Below are 22,709 nucleotides of genomic sequence, written 5' to 3'. Positions count from 1 at the left end.
GGCCCGGGGCGCTCGGCAGCTGGGAGCCGGGTGCCCGCCCTCTCCCCGCCGTGGGGCGGAGTCGCCACGCTTGGGGTCCGTTCCCCTCCTCCCAGGCTCCCGCCCCGTCCCCGCCGGGTGGGTTGCGGGACGCGGCGCCTTGAGGCCGGGCGGCGGGTCCGGCGGCCGTCGGAAGCTGCCCGCCGAGGGGCTGACGAGGGCCGCGGGCGCGGGGCTCCGGCGGCCGCTGATGGGAGGCGGCCTCCGGGAGAGCAAGCGACGGCGCCGCAGCCACCATGGGGAACAAGCAGACCATCTTCACCGAAGAGCAGCTGGACAACTACCAGGTGAGCCCGCCGCCCGGCCCCCGAAGCGGCGCCCCTCGGCTCCTCCCTTCTTTTTCCCGTCGCTTGCCGAGGCCTCCCGACAGCCGTTTCCCCGGGTTCAAACCTTGCTTCTGCTTTCAGCTCGACGCTTGACCTTGGGCTGGTGACTTCTCCGAGCCTCAGTTTACCTACCCGAGGAATGAGAGCGCTTTCCACTTAAAAGATTCTCGCAGGCGTCCCTCTTTCCAGCTTCCCCCCTCTTCTCTCTCTCATTCAGACTTCTTGCTCTTGGCCCCAGGCTGGACCCGAACCCTTCCCCGACTACTCCTCCCATCGCCCACCTTGGCGCAGAGATGGAGTCCTTAAAAGTAGGCTGGAGGGAGGACCCTCCCACCCCCACTACCCCCGAAAACCTGGGAAGCAGCCCAGGAGAGTGAGTCTTTGTAAAGTAGAAATTAGCTGTTAGCTGGGTAGGGAGTGAAGTGCATCAGCACCCCAATGCCATTCTAGGTTGGGGTCTCTCCGTATGGCCCCAGTATGGAAATAATTGGAGCAAGAAGGCAAGCGAGGTACCAGTCTTACATGGTCACCTCTCCAAGCTCCCTAAGTGCCCCAGCAGCCACCCCCTTAGACCCTTCTGAGTTCCTCTGCCTCCAGAGCCCGGGAGCTGTCCAGATCAGATCCCAACGCCCTCCCACTCATGTACAAACTTTTCTGTGGTTGCAGGATGGAGGAGCCCAGCTTCCTGGCTTGCCCAGAGCCCTGGCCAGCCTGCCCAGGCCCCTTCCCTGCCCTGAGCACTGCAGCTGCCCCAGAACTATCCGCGTTCCCTTGACACGCCGGGCTGTTTCCTCCCTCTCTTTGCCCGTGCTCGGGGATGCCGCTCCCGGGTCTCCAAATGATTTCACTTACCCTCCCAGGCCCAACTCTGATGCTTCATTCCTGACTCTGCCAGGTAGAGGGGGCTGGACTGTGTTGTGGCCTGTGTGGAGTGTGGTTGGGGGAGATGAACACCAGCAGGGTCTCCACAGCTGCCTGTTGCCTTGGTGAATATTTATTTTGGCATCGAGCTTGAAGTGTGGGTCCTCTGATGTGGGCACAAGTAAAATAAAGGCCCTTTTCCTCCTGGAAGTGCTGGTTGTCAATAACACTGCTTTCTCAGGGCCTCACGTGGAGGCGCCTTCTGTGTACCCAGCGCTATAATGGGAGGCTCTCTATGCATCAACTCATTTGATCATCACAGGGAGGTGGGTTATTTAGCCCCATTTTACAGTAGAGTAAACAAAGGCTGAGGAGGCCTTCGGTACCCTGCACAGTGAAGGTTCACACAAGAATTTGAATTGTGAATCCAAGACTCACTCCCTTCGTTGCGGCTGGGGGCTGTGTGTGCTCTATGTCCTCAAGGCCCTCACTGTCTGCAGAGACGGCCCCTCGCCTCCAGTGCGAGGCAGGCGGTGAGTGTGCTCTAGGGGAGGGCCCTAGGGGGCAGTGGGAGACCTGGAGGGAAGGGGGTCTTTGCTTCGACTGGTAGGTTCAGAAATAATGCAGCGCTTGCAGACCCTTGAAAGGTCAGTAGGATTTTGCCCATCAGAGCCCCGAAGGAGGCATTCCAGGCAGAGGGGACAGCTTGGGTAAAGACTTGGAGGTGGGTACAGGCAGGCAGGTAGACCATGCTCAGAAGAGTAGCCTCGTGGGCATGGGGAGCCTGGGTTCCCACTCAGTCCAGCCTGGCGTTGAGTTACCGTTCGGAGTCAGGCCCAGTGCTGGGTTCTGATCCTTTGGCAGAGGCTGGGCCTGGTGGGAGGAACGAGAGCTGTGAAACCTGAGAGCCCCACGTCTCCCTCCCTGAGACTCTCCAGCTGGCCAGGGCCAGCGAAGGCCAAGCTGGGGATGACCTCGAGTAACAGCCACCCCTTCCCCCAACTGATCTCCAGGGTTTCCTGCCCTCTTCCCCAGTCCCCAGGTGCCAGTGATTCCCAAAGTTCAGGTTTCTTCCCAGACCAATTCTCTGCCTTCCAGATCCAGCCCCTAGACCCCTCAAACAACCAAGAGCTCATCACCTTCCCCAGGACCCTCCACTGCTCTTTGCTCTACTATGGCCTATGTTTTCAGTCAAGGACAGGTCCTGTAACTCTCATCCTCTTTGGGGGCTCACCTGGGGATCCCATCCTCGATCTCCATAGCCAGGGCCCTGGGTGAGGCCTCTCAGTGTCATGTAACTGAAAATGTAACTGCTGCCTCCCCACCCCACCCGTTTCTGCACCCTCCAGCCACCCGCGTGCTGCTACCACAGTCTCTCAGTTTCTCACTCCATCCCCTTCTCACTCCTTCCCATTTTCTTTCGACAGACACAATGTGCATCACCAATGTAAAACAATTTTTTCTTTAAAAAGAATCTCTGGACCAAGAGTTGAATCGTATGTGTATTAACTAATCCCCCACTGCGGTGGGAGACCCTAGGGAGTTGTCCATATATAGGTCATGAACACCTTGGAGCAGAAGTACAGGGTCAAAGATGTGAAGGATCTTTCTAAAACATGGGTGTGACCCTCTCCTCTCCCTGGAATTCCACAGTGTCTTGGGATAATAGCCTGAGCGGGGTGCAGAGCAGACCTCACCCTGGCCTGGTCTGAGCTCAGCCAGCCTCCAGCCTCATTTTTAGTCCCTCCCCTGGCACCCCAAGTTCCAGGCACACTGAAGGGCTTCTAGCCAAGCATGGCCTCACCTCTGGCCTTGTTCTCCTGGCGCCCTCCCCTCACTTCTTCATCAGCGCCGTCTGGCCTATCTTTCTGTCCATGGCAGGCCTCACCTCTTTTGGACAGGCTCCCTGATGCCCTCCCCCAATCCTTCTTTTGGCCACAGAATGGTTTATACCCAGTCATCACTGTCTGTTTCCCCTCCATCCCACTTCCTGTGTGTCCCCTGCTCAGGCACAGAAGAGGCAGTGGAGAATGTTGTCTGAATGAATGAATACTTGTTAAAGCACGGCTCTAAGGAGGGGAAAGAACTCCAGGGGTTCTGAAGTCCTGGGTTCAAGTCATGGCTGGGCCATAGATGCTGTAGGCCTTAGTAAGCCATTGTCCTCTTCTGGGTCTCAGTGTCCCCACCTCTAAAATGGGAATGATCACTAGCCCTGCTGTGCTCATGTCACAGGGCTCTTGCAGGGATCAGCTGAGCTGTGTGATGGTCCGCTGGGCGGTGCTGAGGCTTGAGCTGGCAGAGCTGGATGGAGAGTCCACTCCAGCTGGGACTGGCTATGGCTCGGCTCAGGACCACTGGCACAGGCAGACCAGGCATGTGGGAGATGGGGGGCAGGGAGGCTACCTGGACAAAGTACCCTTGAGTTGAGCTTTGGAGCATGGAAAGGATTTGGACAAGCTGGACAAGGTGGGGAAGGCACTCCAGGTGGGAGAACAGGATGAATATAAACTTAGAGGAGGAACTGTAGCCTTAACTGGCATAACATCGGAGCTTCTATTATAAAAGCCCAGCCTGCCCTGTCTTCTGCTGCCAGAGTCCTGAGGGCTCATCTCTCCTGGGCTAGGCCCCCTCCCTCCCTCCCACCCCTCATAACCCTAACTTGAGCTGGGACTCTTCCCTGAAGACCTATCCCTGTGAACTCTCAGGGGCCAAGCAGTGACCGGACATTTGTTCTCAGTGGAGTAAAGGGAAGAGTTCCTGCAGACCTATGGCTGTAGCTCCCTGGGCAGCTGAGTAGACGGAGGGGGGCAGGGTTTTTGTTTGGTGTCTTCAGGGTGGGAACAGACACAGAGCTGCGGGCTCTGAAGGGATGCCTTTGGGACATGGGGTACTGGGTGGAGCTGTTGCACAAAACGGGGTAAGCTGTGCCCTATAGGCTTCCTGCATCTTATCTCATTTGCTCCTCTCACTGCCCCTTTCCAAGAGGCAGTATCCCCATCTTACGGATGCAGAAACTGAGGTTCCAACAGGAGACTGAACTTGCCTAAGGGTCCAAAGCAAGACGAGAATTTGCGTCTGACTACTAAACCTTTTCCTCTGCCACGCTGCCAGGCTACTCAGAGCCCTGAGAAGCTTTTTTTTGTTTTGTTTGTTTGTTTGTTTTCTGTCTTTATTTTTGCATTACGCGGGCCTCTCACCTTGTGGCCTCTCCCGTTGCGGAGCACAGGCTCCGGACACGCAGGCTCAGCGACCATGGCTCACGGGCCCAGCCGCTCTGCGGCATGTGGGATCCTCCCGGACCGGGGCACGAACCCGTGTCCCCTGTATCGGCAGGTGGACTCTCAACCACTGCGCCACCAGGGAGGCCCCCCTGAGAAGCTTTTAAGGCATCTGCCATGTTCCTCCCCTATGAGCTGCCTCCCTGGGATGAGTTCCAGGGAAGTAAGTCAGCAGAAGAACAAGCAAAACATCAGTCGACGAGGTTCATGGTAGCTTTATTGGTAATGTTGAACACCTAGAAATGGCTGTGGCTAAATGTTCAGAAAGATAAGAAAGTTTAGGTTAAGCAGGGCCAGTGCCTGCAGTGAGATATTCCCCAGCCAGTGAAATAATGTTAACTGCTGTGGAAGGTTTATATGGAAAAGTCTGGCCATTCATTCCACCAGTCTCTATTGAGCATGCACCATGTACCAGATATGGGAATACACAGTGGAAGCAGGACGTGGAGTGGTTGCTGTACGACGGTGCTGAGTGGACTGTGGCTCTGTTTCCACTCAGTGGGCAGTGGTCAAGAAGCACATAGGGGGCTTCCCTGGTGGCGCAGTGGTTAAGAATCTGCCTGCCAATGCAGGGGACACGGGTTCAAGCCCTGGCCCAGGAAGATCCCACATGCTACGGAGCAACGAAGCCCGTGCGCCACAACTACTGAGCCTGTGCTCTAGAGCTCGTGTCCCACAACTAGTGAGTCCACGTGCCACAACTACTGAAGCCCATGCACCTAGAGCCCGTGCTTTGCAACAAGAGAAGCCACTGCAGTGAGAAGCCCGCGCACCACAACAAAGAGTAGCCCCCACTTGCCGCAACCAGAGAAAGCCCATGCGCAGCAACGAAGACCCAATGCAGCCAAAAATAAAATTAATTAATTAATTAAAAAAAAAAGAAGCCCATGCGCAGCAACGAAGACCCAATGCAGCCAAAAATAAAATTAATTAATTAATTAAAAAAAAAAGAAGCCCATAGGCCTGAGTTCCAGCCCAGCCCAGATCTGCGTGTGCAATTTAGGGCAAGCTGTTCAACTTTGTTGAACCTCGGTTTTCCCATCTATAAAATGGGGAGGTAATGCCTGCCCCACCCGTGCCCCCCGTCCCCGCCCATAGGCTAGTGATGAGGATTAAACAAAATTGGATATTCAGAGCCCCCACGGACTAGCCATGGTAATTATGGACTGGCTGTGGTGTGGTTCTCAGGCTGGGCTGCACAGTGCAATCACCTGATGGCTCTGAAAACTGCTGATGCCTGGATCCACCCTCAGGGATTCTGATGTAATTGATCTGGGGTCCATTGGTGGTGATGGGAGGGGACACAGGGAGTTTAAACAGCTCCCCAGGTGATTCTGCTCTAGAGCAGAGGCCCTCACACTTCAGCAAGCATCAGCATCTCTAGAAGGACTTTTTAAAATGCAGATTGCGGGGCCTCATCCCCAGAGTTTCTGATTGTACTTCTGGAGAGAAGCCTGAGAATCTAAAGTTCCACTAAGTCCCCAGGTGATGGTGATGCTGCTGGTCCAGGAACCACACCTTGAGGACCATTGATGTGGACAGATGTAAGTAGTTGTGGTAAGGGGCTGGAGTCATGTGAGAAGCTTTCACATTTAATGCCAATAAAACCCTCAGGTCAGGACCCAGATACTTCCTTTCCAACCCAGGGGATAGGAGAGAGGAGAGAAGAGAGGGGAGGGGGAAGAGGATAGGCCAGGGGGAAAGAGAGCAGAAGCCAGGACCTCTCCCCATCCCGTTATGCCGACACCCCCACCATGCTGGTTGGAAGTACTCTGGCCCTTCTCACTGGCAGCTTCAGGCTGTAGAACCAGCTGTGGGACTGAGAGAGGTCTGTGCCTGGAAGGCCCAGCTGGGCGGCCTTTGCTGCCTGCTCCAGGTTTCTGGGGTCTGCTGAGAAATCAGCCCACACGGTCTTCAGCCTGTCTGAGTCTTAGGCCTGTGGGGCATGGAGTTCTTTGCCCATTCTGGGTGGGGAGGGGGCACTGCTTCCCCAGCCTGAGCCTCTCCTGGCCCCTACAGAGGAGCTATCACCGAAAGCAAAGTCTAGCCCCCCAGGAGAAGCCCCTATGTTTCCAAGAAGGGCCAGACTATGCGGGTCCTTAGTCTAGCTCCCGTCGAGCAGCAGGTGGCTCAGGACAGACTTGTGGGGCTAACTGGGGCCTGGAAATTGCCACCAACTCTCCCCTCTTTGGCTCTCCTTCAGGTGCCCACTGGAAACCCTAGATATGCATCCTGTGGGCCTGCTTTCTTGGGTCCTCCTCAATGTGCAGTGCAATTGCCCCGGGGCCAGGGGCTCCAGGTCTCATCCAGTGTGAGCCGGGCTGTCTGCAAGCCTGTACCGTGGCCATTAGTCCCTCGTCGGAGCCAGCTCTGGTCAGCATACCGCCCCAGGAGGCCCCACCAGCTCTGGGCTCCCTCACGCTTCAACAACAGGCCAAGGTGGAGGGGCCAAATGGCAGGGGAGAAGCACAAAAGCCCTTTACGGTTGGGCATTTTATGAAGTGCTGGGTCCTTTTCACCCCCATACTTCCCACAAGGCCTGGCATAGTAGCATCACCACCAGGCAGGCGGAGCTGTGGACAGAGGCGTGACTGTAGGAGGTGGGTTATCCAGACCAAGGCAGAATCCTCAAGATGAGTTTATAATCTGGGTGAACTCAGGATCCGAGTGCTGCCCCAGCCCTGAGTCATGCCTACCTGGGGGTCCCCAGCAGCCTCCACCCTGGCCTCTGTGCACCCTGGCCTCTGATGCTGCCGGTTCCTTCCTGCCCACCTTCCTCCTCCCCCTCTCCTCCTCGGCCCCTTCTTTCCCCACACCCCAGCCTCTTCACTGCCTTCTCTAACCTCATCTATTCCTGTGGCTTCAGATACCAGTTAGATGCTTCACCCTGCCCCATCCCCAGTCTGTGTGCCTGGAACTCTCAGCCTCTGACCACGGGGCTTCTGCCTGCGACCACTCAGGACACGCCACCCATGACGCCACGAGGCACCATTCTTAGGGCCTGCAGCATGGACCGTGCCCCCTGCCGCTGGGCAATGCGGTGACCCTGTCAGTCCTCACTCCTGTCTTGTCTCCCAAGTTGTCTCCCACCCACTTCCCCCGGGTGTCCCACAGGGTATCTCCTGGCCCCTCGAATCAATCGCATCCACCTCTGACCTCTCCATCTGCCTCCCAAATGCCCTCCCCTACGCATGCCCCCCAGCCCCCCACGCCACACACTCACTTCCCTGGCTCAGGTCAAAAGCTTCAGAAGGCAGCTTCTGGACCCACTAGACTGCTCCCCGCAATGGGCTGGGGCAGGGAGGGGTGGTAGTGACTCTGCTGCCCCCAGTCCAGGGCTGGCTGTTCCTGTGTGGCTCTGAGGGAGGAAGGACAACCAACTAAATGTGCATTTTCCTTCCACAGGACTGCACCTTCTTCAATAAGAAGGACATCCTCAAGTAAGTGTGGCTCTTATTCGACCCTCTGGAGCTGGGGCAGGGGCAGGGGTGGGGCCGGGGACCCTGGGGGCCGAGGCAGGGGGGTGGGGGGGTGCTGCACCAGCTGAGGACTAGCTTTTCCACCCCCATCGGCAGCCGAGCGCAGGCTGCTGTGGGAACTCGAGACGTCCCACCCCCCGGCTCACATCCTTCTGCCAAGAATCGAACGTCTGCTTACTGCATGCCAGGCTCCGTGGTGGGCGGTTTCAGGAACATTCTCATTTAATCCTCACTGTGCCCTTGTAACAGGAGAATCCTTTTATCCTCACTTTACAGGTGGGGCTTAGCAACTTGGCCAAAGTCACCCAGCCAGGGACTGAAGACCTGGCCTCTGACTCCAGGGTCCTCGTTATTTCATTGCACCCTGGGACCTGTCAGACTAAGGGGGGGACCCTGTCTGTTAGACTAGGGATCCCTAAGAGCCTTCTGGCTCTGATGTCCTGCCACTCCTGGGAGGTCCTAAAGGCAGGGGCATGCCAGGCAATGCCACCACCGCCCCTGAGCTGTCCACCAGGGGTCTCTTCCCTTTCTTTGGGGGTGGGGTGGGCCTAGACAGGAGAAATGAAGGGGGTTGGCAGACTCAGAGCCCCAGGACCAGATGGTGGGCAGGACTCACAGAATGCCAGGAAACCTGGCCCCACAGGCCTTGCCAGGCCCCCCTCTCTGGGCTATCAGGTGGCACTAAAAGCCAGCAAGGTCTCAGGATCACTTTCCCTGGAGGTCGATAGGCAGGCTGGGGCTAGAGCCTGTTACACTTCCCAAGGGAGCTGTGGTCTGTCACTGCCATGACCAGTCTGCTCAGATGATGTCCCTCGGTCCTTCCTTTCTGCCCAGGCTGCTTTTCCAGCCTGTCCCCTGGGTGGGCAGGGATGCCCACTCCTACCACCTTGGAGAAGCAGGGTGGGGGGCAAAGCCCCCAGGCCTTGGCATCAGCAGACCTGGGCTCTACTTCCCAGCTCTGACCTTGGACAAGCTTTGAGCCTCGCTGAGCCTCTGTTTCTTTTATAAAACGGGGATAATGATACCTCCCCCGTTGCCGAGAGGCAGGAACGCCAGAGTGTGGTGTTTGATAAATTGCATTTGGTCTGTAGCTTGAGTGAGGTGTGGGGTGCGCTTCCCATTTGGACAGATGGTCCTCAGAACTGTAATAACACAGCGGTCACCCTGGCATTCCCGTGGCACCTCTTACCTTTCAGAGTTCTTGGCCCAAATCCTCGTTTAAGCCTCACCACATTTGTCCTCTGTAACAGGGAGCTCCCGCCATCCTGACTTCCCACCTTTGTAGATGCCGGGCCCAGACTGCTTGTCCTGAGAGGCCCGCTACCATTTCTGTTTTGGCAGCAAAAGCTCGTCCCCAGGCCTTGGCACTGGCTGCCCCACTGCCTTTCTCATCTTCCCGCTGCATTCCTGCATGTCCTTCAAGACCCACTCCAGAGTCATCTACTCTGTGAGCCCCCAACTCCCTGTCCCCCAGCTCTCACACAGCCTCTTTTGCAGCCTTTTTGGGGGGCTCTGTGGGCTCATGGCTCAGGTGCCCAGCTCCCCCCCGGACTTGTAGTCAGGCAGGACACAGGCTCCCCATGCCTGGCACTGGGCACGGCACCAGTAAGCGCTTGAAGAGTGTGTGGGTGAAGGATCGGTAGGGTTGGCCAAGGGGAGAACATTGCAGGCTAGGAGCAGCGGGGTCAAGGGCACAGACCTGCTTCACCCTGCCCCATCCCCAGTTGCCCGTGGGGGAGGAGAGTGGTTCAGAGGCCAGGCCAGGAATTGGATTCAACCTGAGGGGCCTTTGAGGGTGACCCTGGTCTCTTGGCAAATGATCAGCCCCGGGCAGGTGGGTGGTCTGAGCAGGGGTAGGGGGTCTCCTGGCTCCCCACAGCCCTGGCCTGCCCAGCTCTGCATCCTTCAATGCCGGCCTCTGTAGTTCAACCCGGGCCCGGAGTCCACAAAGCGGGGAAAGGACCCCTTCTGGCAGCTGGACACGCTTTCTGAGTCCCCCGCTGCCTGCTCTGGTTCCTTCAGGCCCCACCTCTGTGTTAACACTCACTGGGGACCAGACCTGGGGCGTTTTCTGCAGAGTGGTCATGTGGGGAGGGGGAGGGGGAGGGGGTAAAGCCCCACTGGGAGCAGGGGCCCTGGGATCTGGTCCCCACTGTGTAGCACCTGCCATGTCTCAGTTGCCACCTCTGCAGTACGGATGACAGTGCCCCCTGGGGCTGTTTTTCCACAGACTCCAATGGCTGGGAGGGCAGGGGTGACAGTGTTGTTCAGCACAGGCTGCTTGGAGTTTTGTTGCCCACCCGTCCACCCTCAGGAAGGGTCGTGAGGCCAGGCAGCGTGTGGGATTACATGTCCCTGGGGGACCAGGCGTGGCCTCGGTGGCTCGATTCCAGTTTCAGCCCCCTCGATTTTCTCCAACCTTCTCTCTGGGCCCCAGCAAGAGCCAGTGTGACTGATCACCCCTGCCAGGCGAGCCCTCTCCACGCTGTTCACATCTCAGGTCCAGGCGGGACGACCGAGGCCCTGAGCCCAGAGAGGGCCAGGAGCGAGGACCCGGCCGGCAACACAGAGCAGGTCAATGGCAGAGCCAGGCCCGAGGCCCAGGGCCCTCCTCCCAGGGGCCTTCCAGCCGGATGGTTTTCTGGGTGGGCTGCACCCTGAGAACTGACCAGATGGTGAGGAGGAAACGTGAGCAGCAGGTTCTTCTTTGCAGCTTGGGGCCCAGCTCTCTGGTAGCCTTGGGTCAATGATACTGAGTCACAGATACCCGTTTGGGCAGTTTTCCCCTCCCCTCCCCTCCCCCGCTCCCCTCCTTCCTCTGTACTCACATACACACACACAAACCCGGGTGGATCCAGTTGCTCCCCAGGGCACAGCTCTTCCAGCCCGACGCTGAGCCTGAGTGGGCAGCCCCCCCGTTCAGCCACCTTCTTTGCTATAGGTAACTCCCCTGCCCCCAGTTAGCCTATGCTCCTAAGCACGAGGCCCAGCTAGCACCCCGGGGTGTTTGCCTATTTGTTACTTTATCATCTATTTTATTTTCTCAACCATTTAAAAACTCTGTATAATCTATTTTAATTACTTTTAATTTTTTATTTCACCTGTGATACATGATGACTGTAGAAAAATTAGAAAATAAAGCCAGTCAAAAGAGAACAAAAATTGTCTGTAATCCTGCCACCCAGAAATAATGGCTATTAATCTTTCGGTATTTTTAACCTCTGGGTAAATAATGTTTAACTATTTTCCCTTTGTGTGTGTTTATCGGAAATTTGGATCAGGTTGTTCTGTAATATGCTTTAAATTGCTTTTCCTTAGGCAACTTGTAAAAATAGATAAGATAAAAAAAAGATCTCACCACCTTTTCATTTGGTTGGACATTTAGATTTTCAGCTTTTCACCATTATAATTAGCACTGCAGTGCACATCCTTGGGACACCATGACCTATAGCCCACATGTCTGGGATTATTTCCTTAGGATACATTTCTAACAGAGATTTCTGGACCAAAAGCCATGGACATTTTTAAGGCTTTTGATTTTTATTGCTAGATTGCCCTCCAGCAGCCATGCATGAGTCTCCATTTCCCTGCTTCCTCAATCACACTGGCTGTTACATCTCTTTTGTCTTCTGTCCCCAAATCATTTATTGACTTTCCCAAGGGTCTCAAACTCAGCTGTTTGTGGGGGCCAACATGCACTGCAAATAAATGAAGCCGTGTAACCCGACGGGAATGTTTTAGGACAAGGATCTGCAGAAATTGCTGTTCCTGAGCCCCAACTGGTTGTGGCCTTGGGGAAATCCAGGTTTTTCATGTAAAATTGTTTAATTTGTAAATGTTGGCAGCTAAGTTTTAAATCATTATTTTACATGAAAGCTAGACATGAATGTGGACCACCAACCAGTCTGTGACTTCCAGAAGAATCCATCTTCTCCCCACTGATTTCAAATACTGTTTGTCTTGGACTAATTCTCATTTATATTTGGGTCTGCCTCTTCTACACCAATGTCTATTCCATGTGGTTTTACTTATAATAGCTTTAAACTATGTTTTAACATCTGACGGGACAAACATCTCCCCGGTGACTCTTTTTTCAGGGTTTTTCCCCAACTCTCCAATGTTTATTCTTCCAAACAAACTTTTGAATCAGGTTGGCAAGATCTCAAATAAATCTTTTGCAGATTTCAATTAAGAGTGTATTCATCTTACAGGAAAATGAAGAGAAGGTTGCCGTCATTACAGTAGTAAGCCTTTCCAATCAGGAAAGTTATCTAACTCCCTAAATATTTTACATCCTTTGGTAAAGCTTCATGGTTTTCTTTGTGCACATTTCATATTTATTTTATACTTAGTTGTTTGGGGGTTTTTGGAGGCGGATTTTGTATTGTGAATTAGATCTTCTATTATATAATATTTTTGAATAGGTGAATGCTGGTAGAAAAACTATTGTGTAGAAGAGCTGCTGAGCTCTTTCTCATTCAAATATATATATATATTTTTACTAACTTTTTTTTTTTGGCTGTGCTGCGCAGCATGTGGTATCCTAGTTCCCCAACCAGGGATCGAACCTGTGCCCCCTGCAGTGGAAGCACAGAGTCCAAACCACTGGACTGCCAGGGAAGTCCTCATTCAAATAGTTTTTAAACTGATTATTTTTGGTTTTCCAGCAAATAATAATTTGCATCCTCCTTTCCAATATTTAGATATACTCTTTTATTTTTCTGACTAATTACATTGACTGGCACTCACCGGGGAAATGTTATATAATGATGGTGACGGTAGGAGTCTCACTTTTATGGGAATGTCTGTAGTACTTTTATCATTTAAGTATAATGTTAGGTGTTGATTTCAGGTAGAGAGCATCCTTTTGTTTATGTTTGAATAAGGATTTTAAGTTTTTTGTTGAAAAAATTAATATATACCTTAAAAATACTTTTTATTTTTATTAATAAATACTCTAAAAACTCAGTTCAGAAGTAGGTAAAGTAATAAGTGAAAGTTGGCCTTCTCTTATCACTCCTCTCCACTCCTGCCTCACAGAGACCATCAGTGTAAACCCGTGGTGTACACTTTTCAGATGTTTTTCTGTGTACATACAACCATATGGTCATAAGTGCAGCTATCAAGTTGATCAAAATATTTTTTGCTGCCTATTAATGTGATTTATAGTCACAGATTCCCAAACATTGATCCACCCATGCATTCCTGGAGTAAATCCTACTTGGTCCCAATGATTTACTCTTTAAAATGCTGTTGGACCTGAAATGACTAATATGTTATTTTATAAGATTTTTGCATCTGTATGTGTAAGTACCATTGGTCCATTTTGGATGCTACCTACTAGGTTCTGGTAGCAGGGTTCTTATTAACTTCCTAAAATAAACTGGGAGGCTTTCACTTTTTTGCCCCATGCTCTGGAACAGTTCAAGTAGCATAGGTATTGTTTCTGCCCCTGGAACTTATGATAGGACTAATATGTACATCTTCGTGAATTCAGTAGTGCCCTTTAAGGGAGGAGGGGTACAGGAATGCAGTTCTGTGACAGTTTCTGGAATTTTTCCCAAAGTGATTCATCTTTCCAAATTCTCCTTGAGTTTTCCTTAAAAAACAAATTCCAATATCACTATAGGCATAGAGTCAGAACACATCTCTGTCCCAGGGCAGAAGCTGGCCTTCGTACCCCAGAAGACACCTCTTCAATTCCACTAATACCCACAGGCCTTCTCCCAAATCCTCGTCCCTTGCAGGGAGGCCCTGACATGGCAGGCAAAACGCTAATAGCTACCAGTTGAGGCCAGGTGGTTTTAAATACTAACGCCATCCTTTTTAATCCTCACAAGTGTGAGGAGGGTAGGACAATCCGCATTTAACTGATAGGGAAATCTGTTCTCCAGTGGGTTAACCCACTTGCCCAAGGCCACGCAGCTAGTGAGAGGTGTAGGCAGGGCTCCAACCTCAGTCTGACTCACGTCCCTGCTGCAGCCACCCCACAAAACTTTGAAGGTGTAAGCCAACCCTCAAACACCCCAACATCACATCCCAAATGTCAAGGTCAAGGGGGAAACGTAACCGTTGCAAATACTATGGTCCTGGCAAAAGCGCAGGAAACCAGATGCATAAAGTGTGATATATAGTCCAGGTTCCATGTTTGGGGACAATATAAAAAAAGGGCAAATTTTTCCTCAATGCCGAAAGAGCAAAGAAGGCCCTCGGATGCCCCCTCGTGGAGGGTCCCAGCTTGATCCTGTCACTCTGTTATCCGTTGCCCCCCCTTTGACCCAAAGGACAGGGTTTGGGTTTTCCCCTCCAGGTCTGTGTTTCCAAGCCTTGGACCTTCCTTGTGATTTCAGGCCCTTTTATAGGAGCATGTGAGTGGCCAAGTGTGCTCATGGCATTTGCTTTGCGTTTACTGTACAGGTGCTCTGAACCAGGTGCTGATGTGCTGGCCTGGGTGGCCTGACTTACAGGGAGGGCCTGGACCTGCCGCTGTTGGCTCTGGAAGCTGGGGCAGACGCTTAACCCCTTAGCCTCAGCTTCCTCACCGGAAAAACAGGGGTGGGGGTGCTAATAGCTGCCTCTCGGGGTGATTAGGGATTAAATTGAGTAAAGCAGTGCACACGGGGTTAACCCAAAGCCCAGCACAGAGTGAGCATTTGCTAAACAGTGGCTGACATTTTGTGTGTGAGCTGGGCAAGCAGTGACCTGCTCCACTGGAGAGGGCTGGGCAGCAGGGTGACAAGAGTTGGGTGGACCCTGATGGGGGATTAGGTGGCTATGCTGAAGGGCCTACTGAGGATGGGCCTAGGAGCATGTCACTGGGCCAGGCCACTTAGAAGAAGACCAGGGTTGATCCAGCTTTGGGGGTAGCAGGGAAGGTGGGCCCCGGAGATATGGGATCACCCGTCCATCCAGGCCCCAGCAGCCCTGGGCCTCACCACAGCCCCCCGTCAATACCCCTGACACCTGTCCCCCTGTCTGGCAGCACTTCCTGGACACGATTTCATCTGAACCTAATTTGTACCTGCCTGGGGTTAGGAGGGGAGGGCTGTTCTTCGGGATATCAGGGACCTGGACAACAGGACACAGGGCCGCAGAGGAATAATGGAGGAGGGGCTTCCAACTGAGACAGGGTCAGGATGTCTCACACCCTGGAGGGTCCACGCAGCATGTAGGTGGGCTTGTGTCCCAGGGCCCCCCGAGCAAGGTGGGAGGGTGAGAGGGAGCTGGGGACCTGACGCGTCAGCGAGGAGGGCCAGGCCCAGGGCAGTGGGCTCCATCCCGACCACCCCCAGCTGGAGAGAGGTTGTGGATGGCCGTTCTCAGGGGCTTCACAGGATGTGAGGGCTTCCGGAAGCTCTTCCAGAGACCCAACCCTCAGGGCCTAGCCTGGGGGCAGGGGTAGCAAACTGGGCCAGGACTTCAGCGAGGTCAGTGGTGGGGAGCGGCAGGGGCGGCATGGGGAGGAGGGGTTAAGAGCCTCTGCTCTGGATTTCCGGTTTCGGGTTCCAGCCGTGGTCCCTGAGACTTCGTAGTTGTGTGGTGTTAGACAAGTCACTCTTTTAACCTCTTCAGGCCTCAGTTTGCTGAGCTGTAAGAGGTGACATGCCTGGCGCATAGAAGACTCTTAAGAGAGTCCAAAGAGGAAAAAAATAAGATCAGATGGGCAAGCCCTTGCGGGTGGGGGGATGGGCAGTGGCAGCAGTGGCCGTGGTGTTGGTGGTCATGGGAATGGCCAGGACGCAATCTAGTCATCAGCATAGGGGTCTGGGCAGAACTTGCCTCCCTTACAAATCCCCCATCCTGTGGGCAGAGCAGATGGTCTCCCCAGGCCCCTGGCCAAAGTGGGTCTCCAGCGTGAGGGGCCAGGGTGCAGGCAGGGTGGCGCTGAGCCTCTGAGGGCCCGGGGACTGCATCCCCTCCAGCACTCTTTCTCTGCTTCCCTCGCAGGCTCCACGCGCGCTTCTATGAGCTGGCTCCCAACATCGTCCCGATGGACTACAGGAAGAGCCCCATCGTCCACGTGCCCATGAGCGTCATCATCCAGATGCCGGAGCTCCGGGTACGTGAGAGGCTGCTGCTCGGCAGAGCCGGGGGGATCAGCTAGAGAAGGCCGGGCAGGGGGGCTGGGAGTGCGGGGAATATGCCCCTCTGGATGGGCAGGGCAGCAGGGGCACCCAGACCTGAGTTGAACCCCAGCTGTGCCTCAGTTTCCTCATCTGCACTCTGTGGATAAATGAGCTACGTGTGTCAGTAAATGAGCTTACTCGGTAAGGGTGCCGTGATTGGTGCTGCCCTGTAGTCTGCAGGGCTGTGGACCTGTGCTCACCTGCTTGCCCCTGTGTTCAGTGGCCCGTCTGCTGTCCTTGGCAGATCTTGTTTGTATCTTCTTTTTAAGGTAATTTTTTTAGCCTCGTCCTCGCATGGCTGTTGTCTCTCACAGCACGGTCATGCACAGCATCTCCTCTCAGACTTCAACGTGCCCAGGAGTCACCTAGGGATCTTGTCAAAATGCCGATTCAGGTTCAATAGGTCTGGGATCCAAGATCCTGTTTTTCTAGCAGGCTCCCAGGTGAGGCTGATGCTGCTAGCCCTCAAACCATATATATCCTTTGACATAAGAGTTTCATTTCCCGAGTTCCTTACACACAAAATACACTCCAACGGTAAGAAAGCATTTGGGGTTTTAGGGCACATTGCCATGGGTCTTTGCAAAGAGCCCCTTGCCAGACCTCAGGTGTGTGACTCTGGCGTCAGGGTGTCCACTTGGGGTCCACGTGGCATCCACTTGGGGCCTGTATCCTGGTCATGACCTCAGTCCTGGGGGACAGTGAGCCAGAGGCTCAGCCCTGACAAGCGTCCAGCCTGGCCTAGAGAGGGGCTTGATTCCAGGTTCAGAGGATCACTAGAGGGTGTGAAGCACTTCGGCAGGAACCATGGGATCGTCTCTCAGCCCCCTGTGCTGGCCTGGGCTGGGCACAGAATGGAGTGGTCCAGTGCTGGCCCAGCTGGGGTGGAGGGCTCCAGGAGAGGTGGGCCCTGAGTGAGTTGGGATCAGAGGAAGGAGTCATTGGTATAATTCCCCACCTACCTGTGGGCTGGTCCCGGCCCAGTTCTCCCACCTCTGGGGCCCCACTTCTGCCCCCTGTGATCTTGGTCTGAGCTGAGAGCTGCCCAGGCCCTGGGCTCTTGTAATAGGGAAGAACCTTTTGTATTCTATTACAAATGAATCACTAAAGGGATGTTTCCTCTAAGTTTAAATTATACATAATGGCCCATCTCTGGGAACCCTACCTCCCAGGTAATGAGCGTTAAGCTAAAATACCTCTGTTTAGCTCACAGGAAACATCCTGACCAGGCCCACCTGTGAATGACTACAGGGAGGAAGAAATTAACACCTCCCCTCCAGAGGCTGATGGGAAACAGGAAGTGTTTGACTTTACTCCCTCCCCTTTTAGTATAAAAGAAGCCTGAATTCTAACTCAGGCAAGGTGGTTCTTTGGGGGCAGGAGCCCACCATCTTCTCGGTTAGCTGGCTTTCCAAATAACATCACTATTCCTTGCCCAAACAACTCGTTTCTCTACGTTTTGGCCTCTCGTGTGGTGAGCAGTATGAACGTGGACTCAGTAACATTGTCTTCCCTTGCATGTCAAGGCAGGAGCCTCCATGAACTCCCTGGGCAATGGGACTAATCCCTGCTCCTGCCTCAGAAGAGGTGATGCCTCCAGTGGGCACACCTTGGTTCTGCTGAGCCCTCCGTGCTGATCTGAACAATATAACAAGACATGATGCTTGCAGAGCTCTCACTGGTGCCAGGCTTCGTACCAACACCTTACATACTTTAACTTATTCAACCATCTCCCAACCCAATTAAGTAGGTGCAATTATTATCCCCATTTTACAGATGGGGAAACTGAGGCCCAGGGGGATTTAGGTCACTCGTTCAAGGTCACATAGGCCATAGCTGTCGGGCTCTGGGTTCCTCCCAGTGAACCTTCACCTATGGTGACTGCTGTGGTTGTTTTCTTCAGGAGAATCCCTTCAAGGAAAGGATTGTGGAGTCTTTTTCTGAGGATGGCGACGGGAACCTCACCTTCAACGACTTTGTCGACATGTTTTCTGTGCTCTGTGAGTCAGCTCCCCGCGACCTCAAGGCAAACTACGCCTTCAAGATCTACGGTAACGAGGGCCTGGAGGAGGGGCTGTGATGCTGCGTGAGGGTGGTGGCATTCCATAGGCCATCTAGTTACTGCTGGTTCCCGCCGTGGGGACGCTGGGGACACCAAGAACACTCTGAAGAGTGCATGTCCAGCACAGTGGCCAGTGGGTACAACTAGTGCATAAGGGACATCTGCAGGGTCCTGAGAGCAGAGGAGGGAGGGACCCACTCCACCTGGGGCGGGCGGTTAGCGTGAGGAGAATTCACACGTGGTGACATTGCAGCATGGCCTCGGAGGACAAGAGCAGATTTGCCAACAGGAGAATGGGGGTGGGCATACCTGGTAGAGGGAGCACCACAAAGCACAGGGCGTGGTGAGAAGGTGGGGAGACAAATGTGGTGAGATGAGGGCGGTGTGATTCTGGAGAGGTCACTGAGGCTGGGCTGTGAGGAGCCAGCCAAGGAGTTTGGGGGCCACTGCAGGGTTTCAGGTGAGGCCAGGAAGCCCTGTGTTCTAGAAAGATCACTCGGCATCCTGGAGGAACTAGAGTGGCAGACGCCAGGGTTCTGGAGAGGAGGCCTCTGCTAGGTGGTGAGGCTGGGCTGAGAGGTAGGCTCCTAGGTACCCCCTCCCACCTCTGTAATTGCTGCCAGGGGTAGGGTGGCCTCATTTCACCCCAGCCCAGCCCAGGACCCACTGTCCCACTGGCCACCAGAGGGCGCCGAGTACCTGCGAAGCTTTTGGTTTCTCCTGTGGCGATAGGAGAGAACTTCACGCTGCAGAGCTCGTAAGCTCTGAGCCTGACAGCAGCTGGGACTGGTGTCAAACCCTCAGACAGTGCTCGGATGGAAACTTTGAGGCCCAGGGAAGGTCCATCCTGGACCAGAGGAGCCACAGACAAACCTCCTGTGCCCAGCATCTTTCATCAGCCAGGGGATCCCAAGGCAATGGGGCCCATTGGGCTGTTTTTTCATTTTGTAGTTGTCACGTTTATTTCAGGGGACTTTGGTCTACATATATCTCTGCACCCACATTGTGTTTGCACGTCAGAGGCATGGTACCCTCCTTGTCTACCCTTAACAAACTACGCCCACAAGGTTCAAGTAAAAAACTTCTCGAATTCCAACCGTCATCCCCCTAATGTTGGACCCCGTGGCGGTGCTTCTGGGAAGGCTGTAGTCCGCCAGAGAGGGGAAGTGCAGGGCACACAGCCAAGCAGGTGTGGGGACAAGTGAAGGGAGAACCAGGGCTCCCCTACCACCCTGGACTGGCGGGTGGAATGGAGAAAGGCAACTGGGACCTGGAGTTTGGTGCTGGGGGGAACTGGGGCCTGACCTCTAGCAAGGATCACCCACTTCCTTGACCTTAGTTTCCCTGAAGAATGAATGGAGTCTGCTGGACAGATAAATGGGAAGGGCGCTCCAGACAGAAGAAATAGCACTTGCGAAGATCTGATAGTTGGGTTGAAAGGCAGGCAGAAGGGTGTTCGAGTTCCCTGTGATGAGCCTGTGTGTGGCTCGGCCCTTTGAACATCTTGCTGAGCTGTGGACAGTGGTAGTGCCTTTTGCCGAGCAGAATCAAACCATGTTCCCTGTTCTTTGTGCACAAAAGGCAACCACAGGGCCTCTCTCTGGGGGGGCTTCTGAGTCTTCTGACCTCCATGTCTGGCTTGGGACCAGAGGCAACGTGGTGCAGTTTAGAAAACACGGGTCTTAGCGTCGAACAGGCCCCGGTCAGCATCCCAGCTTCCCCTCCAACGGCCATCTGAATCAACAGACCTTGATTCAGTCACTCGGCCTTGCCAGGCCTTGGTTCCCTTAGCTTTAGAGGGAACACAGGGTCCACCATGGGACGAGGCCAGGAGAGCCGTTTAGCCTGGGCCCAGAGTTCCCAGGAGGCCTCAGATCTGGACGTTCGAAGTGTCTCAGGTCGAGGCTGGGCTTGCCGTCATGGCGGGGGTTGGTGCAGATTGTGAATGTGGATTTGTTGAATGTGGTGTCGAGAGGTGCCTCGTGAGTGAGACCCCCTGGTCCCTGTCGGCTGAGGGCAAGGATCCAGTGTCCCCAGAGTGTGCACAGAGGGGCCAGGGAGGTATCTGGTGTGACCAGCTCAGAGGAGAGTGGCCTGAGCGTCCCTGACCCCACCCCACAGACTTCAACACCGACAACTTCATCTGCAAGGAGGACCTGGAGCTGACGCTGGCCCGGCTCACCAAGTCGGAGCTGGACGAGGACGAGGTGGTGCTCGTGTGCGACAAGGTCATTGAGGAGGCCGATCTGGACGGCGATGGCAAGCTGGGCTTCTCCGACTTCGAGGACATGATCGCCAAGGCCCCCGACTTCCTCAGGTGCCCTCCCAAGGGTCTGGCATGGGCAGGGCAGGCCTGAATGGGGGCCGCAGCCAGGAGACCCCTTGGGGCTGAGGCACTGTCACTGCTCCCGAGAGCAGTGGTCCCGGCAGGCTCTGTGTGGGCCGGGAGGCAGGTCACGTTCCAGGCCGAGCTGCCCTCAGTGTGTGACTGGGAAGTCCTCTGTCCCCAGCAGGTCCAGTCTCTGGTGAAGGATAGAGACTGGGGGCCCTTTGGTTATGTCGGGGGTTGGATGCCCTGGGCACAGCTGGTCCTCCAGGCCTTCCTTCCCTCTGCACCCTCCTGGAGGAACTGTCCAGGGTTGGGTGCAGGGCCTGGTTGGCTTTCTGCTGGGGACGTTTACCCACCCAGTCCAGAGCCTCTCAGCCCCTCTTGCTCTTTCTCTTTCCAGCACTTTCCACGTCCGGATCTGAGGACAGTGCCGAGGTTACAGGGGCCAGAAGCCGACCATCCAGCTCTGCTGCCTAAACGAGTGTGACCTCCAGGCTCCTCAGGAGAGGAGCTGTGGCCTCTGGGGTTTCCACCCACGCACATGTCCTTGGCCCTTTTAGCAAAAAATCCTTAACCAGGGAAGGGGGGATGTGAGGGGCAGGGCCTTTCCCAGTCCCCCTGTGGTCCCTCCACAGGTCTTCCTTCTATCCCCCCCAACCTTCCCCACACCCTGGTCCTCTCCCCATCAGAAATGGCCCTACTGGGAGGGGAAGACAGAACCCCTAATAGGGCAGGGGTGCTGACTTGTCCAAGTGCTGGGCAGGCACCCTGGTTGCCCAGGGCAAAGTGAAAAAAAAAGGACAAGGTTTAACGAGCTATGCAATCTTTCTCCAAAACCCACAGCTGGGCTGCACCCGACCCCGCCTGTTCCTTCTCCCCTGACCCTTCCCAATGTGAAGCTGTGTGAACAGTGGGTCCAAGGGCTCTGTCCCTGTCTCTGTCCAGGACCTGAACACCACCCCATCTGCCTTCCCCAGTGATGTGGAATCCTCACTGGTGTGTGCTGTCCACAGATTTGTGAACTCCTCGTACAGTAAAACACTTTCATGTCCCCGTGTTCTCTGTGTCTGCCAAGGTTAGGAGATATTCACTGGTCCCTTTTCTCCTTGAAATTCCACCATTAGCAATTCACGTCGCTAAGCATCGCCTTCCCACTTTAGGCACCAACTTTTATTTCAGTGCTTAGGTCCTTGAGGGGAAGACGCACCTGTGCCCCAAATCTTGGAGTGAGCACCGTGAAGAGATGTTGGGTGAAAACCGTTTCCATTTCGCTCATAGTGATAGTCATTCCGGTGAGGATTTATGGAGTGCGAACCATGTGTCAGGTACAGGGTGACCAGATCACATGGGGCTGGCCAGCAGCGCCCAGGCTGACCCAGGCGGCCAGCCAGGCGTGGGCCTGCCTTAGGAGGGGTGACCAGCTGTACAGCCTTGAGCAGGCTGCTCCTTTACTCTCAGTCCCTACAACCCCCCTGGGAGGTAGGGGCTCTTAGAGCCCCGTTTCTCAGAGCGAGACGCTGCATAGCCAAGAGGCCACTGTGGGTAGGTTTTCCCCACAAATGTGAACTGAGCCAACTCTGCCCAGGGAGGGGGCCCGAGGTGGGCTGCGGTGTTCTCTCTGGGGAGGGTTAGTTGCCTGGGGGCAGTGGGCAGGGGGCAGCAGCCCAACTGCTCACCCTTATGGAGGTGGGGACACATGGGTATGAGGGGGAGTGGGATCCCAAGGGAAGGGGACAGAGGAGCCAGGCTGGTCTGAGGGAATGGCTGTAGTGAGAGGCCTGAGGGCCCCGTGTGTAGAGCTGATGCCTGGGCAAGGCCTAAGGGCCACCAGGTGGGGTCTGGGTCTCATGGGAGGGGTCTGAGAGCCACCCCTCAAGGCCAAGGCTGGCTGGAGGCAGAGGGCAGATGAGGGTGACCTGGTCAGATAGGGACGCCAGCAAGTACCCACTGGCTGGCTCCAGAAACGGACCAGCAATGCCCAGGCTGACCGCCTGGCAGGTGGCTGCTCCTCTCCGGGTCTCCGTCTCCCCGATCTGCAGCAAAAAGGGTCAGACCGGGTCTGCCCAGCTTGCGTTATGAGGCTGGGATGAAGGTGGGGGCAGAGAGGGGCTGAGGGGATGGTCCCTGGGAGCCCAGGGGCCCCAGGGTCAGAACCATCACCTCCGAGGACGGGGCTTTGCTGCTACTTCCCTGGTTTCTTGCCCCAACC

General features: G+C 54.8%; 1 protein-coding gene across 2 annotated transcripts; it reads left to right on the top strand.

Moving 5' to 3' along the window:
* Positions 1 to 7: 7 nt before the first annotated feature.
* On the top strand, positions 8 to 21,547 carry CIB2 (calcium and integrin binding family member 2). Of its 2 annotated transcripts, XM_030874859.3 has the most exons (6): positions 16 to 326; positions 7,910 to 7,944; positions 15,931 to 16,042; positions 18,013 to 18,160; positions 20,293 to 20,488; positions 20,901 to 21,547. In XM_030874859.3, the coding sequence occupies exons 1-6, from the start codon at positions 276 to 278 to the stop codon at positions 20,920 to 20,922; spliced, it is 564 nt and encodes a 187-aa protein (XP_030730719.1). In that variant the 5' UTR covers positions 16 to 275; the 3' UTR covers positions 20,923 to 21,547. The 2 variants fall into 2 exon arrangements, with proteins under 2 accessions (XP_030730717.1, XP_030730719.1); XM_030874857.3 differs by having other exon boundaries at positions 8 to 326; positions 20,293 to 21,547.
* The last annotated feature ends 1,162 nt before the right edge of the window (positions 21,548 to 22,709 follow it).

This window comes from Globicephala melas, chromosome 2 (genome assembly GCF_963455315.2).
Source record: "Globicephala melas chromosome 2, mGloMel1.2, whole genome shotgun sequence".
Lineage (NCBI taxonomy): Eukaryota > Metazoa > Chordata > Mammalia > Artiodactyla > Delphinidae > Globicephala > Globicephala melas.
Note: the sequence above shows the minus strand (reverse complement) of the source record. Positions and strands in the feature narration are given on the sequence as shown.

Coding starts and splice junctions, on each gene's coding strand:
- CIB2 (XM_030874857.3), top strand. CDS start 276: ATGGGGAACAAGCAGACCATCTTCACCGAAGAGCAGCTGGACAACTAC. Junction 7,945..15,930: donor AATAAGAAGGACATCCTCAA/GTAAGTGTGGCT, acceptor CTTCCCTCGCAG/GCTCCACGCGCGCTTCTATG. Junction 18,161..20,292: donor CTACGCCTTCAAGATCTACG/GTAACGAGGGCC, acceptor CCCACCCCACAG/ACTTCAACACCGACAACTTC.